The sequence below is a fragment of the Rissa tridactyla genome, chromosome 29 (genome assembly GCF_028500815.1).
Source record: "Rissa tridactyla isolate bRisTri1 chromosome 29, bRisTri1.patW.cur.20221130, whole genome shotgun sequence".
In the NCBI taxonomy this organism is placed as follows: Eukaryota; Metazoa; Chordata; class Aves; order Charadriiformes; family Laridae; genus Rissa; species Rissa tridactyla.
This window is the reverse complement of record NC_071494.1, coordinates 268,696-274,695: the sequence shown is the minus strand read 5'-3', so window position 1 is coordinate 274,695 and position 6,000 is coordinate 268,696. Positions and strand designations below refer to the sequence as shown.

At 69.7% G+C, this 6,000-nt stretch overlaps 1 protein-coding gene across 1 annotated transcript in view; it reads right to left on the bottom strand.

The window, feature by feature from the left end:
- Window positions 1–964: 964 nt before the first annotated feature.
- SPTBN2 (spectrin beta, non-erythrocytic 2) overlaps window positions 965–6,000 on the bottom strand; it is a 31,512-nt gene continuing 26,476 nt past the window's right edge. Inside the window, 10 exon segments of the mRNA XM_054183946.1 lie at window positions 965–1,140; window positions 1,143–1,287; window positions 2,128–2,170; window positions 2,550–2,726; window positions 3,549–3,628; window positions 3,919–3,978; window positions 4,424–4,585; window positions 4,819–5,015; window positions 5,127–5,211; window positions 5,742–5,880. Coding sequence (XP_054039921.1) covers window positions 1,052–1,140; window positions 1,143–1,287; window positions 2,128–2,170; window positions 2,550–2,726; window positions 3,549–3,628; window positions 3,919–3,978; window positions 4,424–4,585; window positions 4,819–5,015; window positions 5,127–5,211; window positions 5,742–5,880 — 1,177 coding nt within the window. The 3' untranslated portion in view covers window positions 965–1,051.

The window sequence follows — 6,000 nt, the reverse complement described above, 5'->3', positions numbered from 1 at the left end:
TACAGGGCACCCGAACCGACCTGTTGCCGGCCCCATCCCCACCCCATCCCCATCCCACCCTCATCCCATCCCTGTCCCATCCCATTCCATCCTATCCACATCCCATCCCCGTCCCCCATTCCTTCTAATCCCATCCCCATTCCCACCCCATCCCCATCCCTATCTTCATTCCCATCCCATACCCCTCCCATCCCTATCCCCATCCCATCCTCATCCCCATCCCATACCCCTCCCATCCTATCCCCATCCCTATCCCATCCTTATCCCCTCCCCATCCCATTCCATCCTATCCACATCCCATCCCCATCCCCATTCCTTCTAATCCCATCCCCATCCCCATCCCTATCCTCGTTCCCATCCCATCCCCATTCCGTTCCATCCCATACCCCTCCCATCCCTATCCCCATCCCATCCTCATCCCATCCCATACCCCTCCCATCCCTATCCCCATCCCTATCCCATCCTTATCCCCTCCCCATCCCATTCCATCCTATCCTCATCCTCATCCTCATTCCCATCCCATCCTCATCCCATTCCCATCCCCATCTCTGTCCTATCCCATCCCCATCTCCATCCCATCCCAGTTCCTCCCATTCCCCCCGCACCCCCCAGCACACTGGGACCCGCCGCTCTCTACACTCTTTATTGGGGCTGCGCGGGGACATCACCGGGACGCGGGGGGACACGGGGACCCCGGGGCGGGAAGGCACGATGGCGCGGGGGGGTCCGGGCCCCCCACTGCCCCCCCCCGTGCTGCCCCCGCCGCGTCCCTCCATCAGCTCCGCCGGACCCCCCCCAATTCCTCGGACACCCCCCCCTTTCTCAGGGCACCCCCTTTTGTGGGGACCCCTCCCGTTTGTGGGGAACCCCCCGTTTCTGGCCCCTCCACCCCGTTTCTGGGGGACCCACCCAGTTCATGGGGACCCCCACCCGTTATGGGGGCCCCCCCCGTTTCTGGAGGACCTCCCCCGTTTTTGAGGGACCCCTCCGCGTTTATGGCGACCCCCACCGATTTTGGGGGGCCCCCCCGTTTCTGGGGGCCCCCCCGTCTCTACTTGTTCTTCTTGAAGAAGCTGAAGCGTTTCTCCCGCTCCTTCTCCTTCCCTTCGCGGGGGCGGGAGCCGGGGGCCCCCTCGGCGGGGGGGGGGCACGGGGGGGCATGCTCATGGCCCGGGTCACGCCCTTGCCCCCCCCACCTCCCGGGACCCCTCCCGCGCCCTCCCGCGGCCCCGCCGGCACCGGGGTGGCCGCCGCCTGGATCACCCGCAGCCAAGTGCTCATCTCCGCCTGCGGGAGCGGGGGGGGGGGGGGGCGGTCAGCGGGGGGTGGGGGGGCGGGGGGTGGCGTAAGAGGGAGTGGGAGGGGCTGGGGGGGCGTAAGAGGGTCTGGAGTGGACGAGGCGGGGCTGGAGTTGGTGTAAGTGGGGGTCTGGAATGGGCGGGGGGGGCATGGGGACGCTGGAGTGGGTGTGAGAGGGCGTGAATGGGCGTGGGGGGGTCTGGAGTGGGTGTGAGAGGGCATGAATGGGCGTGGGGGGTGTGTGGGAGTGTCTGGAGTGGGTGTGAGAGGGCATGAATGGGCGTGGGGGGTGTGTGGGAGTGTCTGGAGTGGGTGGGAGTGGGTGTGAGAGGGCATGAATGGGCGTGGGGGGGCGTGGGGAGAGTGGAGTGGGTGTGAGTGGGCATGGGGGGGCATGGGGGTGTGTGTGAATGGGTGTGAGTGGAAGTGAGAGGGCATGAATGGGCGTGGGAGCCTCTGGAGTGTGCATGAATGGGTGTGAGAGGGCGTGAATGGGCGTGGGAGGGCATGAATGGGCGTGGGAGAGTCTGGAATGGGTGTGAGTGGACATGGGGAGAGCGTGAAGGAGTGGGAGGGGGAGTGAGGGGGCATGAATGGGCGGGGGGGGGGCGTGGGAGCATCTGGAAGTGGGTGTGAATGGGTGTGGGTGAGGGAGCGTGAATGGGCATGAATGGGCGGGGGGGGGGGGGGGCGTGTTCCCGTGGCCACCTGGGCCCCAGTGGGGCCGCACGTGCGTTGGGGTTTACACGGCCGCACACGCGTGTGGGTGCGTGTTCCCGCGTGCGGGTGCGTGTTCCCGTGTGCGGGTGCCCCCCCCCGGTGTCTCACCTCGTCCTTGGCCTGGAACAGATACTCCTTCCCGTCACTCAGCCTGGGGACGGGGACACGGCTCAGACCCGTGTCCTCCCCGTCTCACCCCCCGTGTCCCCCCATGTCCCTCATGTGTCCCCCCCATGTACTCCGTGTGTCCTCCATGTCCCTGTCCCCCCCCATGACCCACCGGTGTCCCCCAAGTGTCTCCCCCATGTCCCCCCCATGTTCCCCACAACCCCCCTGTGTGTCCCCCCCTGTGCCCATCATGATGTCCCCTGCCCACGTGCCCCCCACATCCCCACCCGTGCCCCCCAGTGTCTCCCTCGTGTCCCCCCCATGTCCCCCCCGACCCCCCCGTGTGTCCCCCATGTATGTCCTCCCCCATGCCCCCCCTGTCCCCCATGTATGTCCCCCCCCCGCGCCCCCCCCGCCCCTACCCCAGCTTGAAGACGTGTTTGCGCTTCTTGTAGTGCAGGGCGGGGTGGCAGCGGGCCCCGCGCAGGGGGGCGGGGGGCTCCCCATGGTAGGGGGGGGCCCCTGCCCCCGCGCTCTTGGCGTCCTTGTAGAAGCTGAGGCTGCCCCCCCGCAGCACCACGTACACACTCTGCCACGACCTGGGGGGGGGGACACGGGGTGAGGTGGGGACGTGGCTCTGTAGGGGGGGGAAAACGGCTCCGGGGGGGGTACATGGATCTGGGGGGGGGCACAGCTCCATATGAGGGGACACGGCTCCGGGGGGGGGACACGGTACCAAGGTGGGGGGGGTACATGGATCTGGGGGGGGCACAGCTCCGGGGGGGACACACATGGCTCTGCAGGGGGGGGACGCGGCTCCGTGGGGGGGGGCCAAGGCAGTGGGGGGGGATGAGGTGCCGGGGGGGGCACAACACGGCTTCGTATGGGGGGGGGGGGAGGGGACAGCTTGGGGGGGGCATGGCTCCGGGGGGGGGACACAGTGTGGGGAGGGGACACACGGCTCCGGGGGGGGACCCACATGGAGTGGGGGCGGTGCCCATTTAAGGGTGGGGCCTGAAGGAAGGGGACGTGACCGTTGGGGTGGGGCGTGGTCGGGGCGTGGCCTGTGGGGGCGTGTCCCTGTGGGCGGGGCGAGGGCAGTATCCTGTGGGGGACGTGGCCCTTATAGGTGTGCCCAAGGGGGCGTGGTCTGGGTGTGTCCGATGGGGCACGGCCTATGTGGGTGTGGCTGGGGTGTGGCCTTTATGGGTGTGTCTCGGGGGTGTGGCCTGTGTGGGTGTGTCCAAGGAGGCGTGGCCTGTGCGGGCGTGTCCCTGCGGGTGGGGTCAGGGTGGTGTCCCTTGGGGGTGTGGCCTTTATGGGTGTGTCCCGGGAGGTGGGGCCTATATGAGTGTGTCCAAGGGGGTGTGTGGCCTGTGTGGGTGTGGCCGATGGGTGTGGCCGTGGGGGCGTGTCCTCACCTGTTGGGGGCCTTCTTGCCCTGGGCCTCCATCTCGTGCTTGCGGCACAGCCCCCCCTCCAGGCTTTCGGGGGGGGCAGGGGGGCCGCGGGGGGGGGGGCAGCGTGGCCGCATGGGCGGGGTCAGGGGGCGGCCCCCCCCCCTCCTCCTCCTCCTCCTCCTCCTCCTCCTCCTGGCCCGCCCCGCGGGGACCCCCCTGGGCTGCGCTGTGCCCCATTGCTCAGCCCCGCCGGCACCTGTTGGGGGGACACACAGGGGTTTTAGGGGGGGGGATGGACATAGAGGTGGGGAGGGGGTGTCACCATCCCCCCCGCCCCGTCCCCTTGCCCGGGGCGGGGGGTCCCCAAATTTGGGGGGGTCGGAGGTGTCACCTGGGCGTTGGCGCTGTCGGGGCCGATGCCGTTGACGGCCGGGGGCTCGGGGGGGCGGCTCTGCAGGGGGGGGGCCCTGGGGGGGGGGGGACAAGGTCACACACCTGTGTGTGTGTCCCCCGGGTGCCCCCCTTGTCGTCCCCCCCCCGCCACGTCCCCTCTTTCTCCCCATGTCCCCTGTGCCACCCCCCAAGTCCCCACTGTCGTCCCCCCCGCTGCGTCCCCCATGGCCCCTCCCCGCTTTACCCCCCGTCCCCAATGTCCCCCAGGTGCCCCCCCGTGTCTCCCCAGACCCCCCCCGACTGGAATGTCCCCCTCGTGTCCCACCCCCCGGCCCCCCCGGACCTCTATGTCCCCCCCTGTGTCCCCCCAGACCCCCCCAGACTGGAATGTACCCCCCCTGTCCTCCCCCCCAGACCCTCCCAAGCCCCCCCCAGACCTGAATGTCACCACCAGACCCCCATGTCCCCTCCCCCCCGCTCCCCGACCTGTGTCCCCCCCTCACCTCTGCGTCTCCCCCCCTCTCCCGCCGCCATTCTGGCTCTCGGGGGGCAGCGGCGTGGGGGGGCCCCCCCCGGGCTGGGCCTGGGCGGTGGGGGGGGGGCGTGGGGGGACGCCTCTTCCTCGCCTCCTCCTCCTCCTGCCGGCGCCGCTCCTTCTCCTCCAGCTGGGGGCAGGGGGGGCACAGGGTGGGTCACAAGTGAACTGAGTGCGCCTGGGGCTCAGCACGGGGGGGGGGTGGGGTGGTGTCACACGTGCACTGAGTGCGACAGGGCTCGGCATTGGGGGGATCACACGTGCACTGAGTGCGCCGGGGCTCAGCAGCGGGACACAGGGGGGGCCAATCCATGCACCGAGCGTGCCAGGCCTCAGCGGGCGGTGTGCGCCCCCCCCCCTCACCGTGGTGAGCCTCTCCAGGGCGGCGAATCGCTCCTCCCAGGCGGCGGCCGCCTTCTGGAAGCCCTGGTGGCGCTTGATGAGATTCTCCACCTCGGCCACGCTGCTGCCCAGCTCCGCCGAGCGCACCAGCGGCTCCTGGCTGGAGAGCCAGGCCTCCGCCATGCTGGCGTCCCGCCCGAACATCAGCACCTCCAGCACTGCCGGGGGGGGGACGGGACAATGGGGACCCAACGGGGACACAATGGGGACCCAGGCGTCCGGGCGGACCCCCGAATCCCCCCTGACCCACCCCCCCCCCCTTCGCTCACCGATCTGCAGCCAGTCCATCTTCTCCTTCCAGCGGTCCCCGATGTCCCGGCGACGTTCCTGCAGCTGGGAGAGCTTCTCCGAGATCTGGGAGCGGTGGGGGTGAGTGCGCGGCATCCGGGGGCGGGGGGGGGACATGGGGATGGGGACGTGGAGACAGGGGGATGGGCACAGGGATGGGGACATGGGGATGGGGACAAGGCTGGGGATGCGGGGCTGGAGACATGGGCCTGGGGACATGGGGACGGGGAGATGGGAATGGGGAGAGGGATGGGGACAAAGCTGGGACATGGGGATGGGGACAGTATGAGGACAGGGTTGGGGACATGGGGATGGGGACACGGGGATGGGGACACGGGGATGGGGACAGGAATGGGGACACAGGGATAGCGACAGGCATATAGGGACAGGGATAAAGGGACGGGGACACAGGGCTGGGGACACGGGGATGGGGACAGGGATACAGGGACAGGGACAGAGAAATGGGGACAGAGATGGGGACACGGGGCTGGGGACGTGGGGATGAGAACAGGGACGTAGAGATGGGGTGAGGGGATGGGGACACGGGGACACGGGGACATGGGGACATGGGACAAGGGGCCACGGGGCCAGCCCACCTTGTCGGCAGCGTAGTGGCCCTTGTGGAGCAGCGCGGTGCCCATGGCCACGCAGGCGTCGAAGCTGTCGGCCCGGGCCTCCACCTCCGCCTTGATGCTCTGGTGGTTCTTGATCACCAGGTCGGCCGAGGACACGTCCCTGCGCCGGGGACACGCCGTCAGCGTCCCCGCGGGGCCACCCCCCCTCCCTGCCCCATGGTGGGTGTCCGGGGACATGACGGGGGGACGGATGGGGGGACGGGAGGTGGCGGCGGGGGGA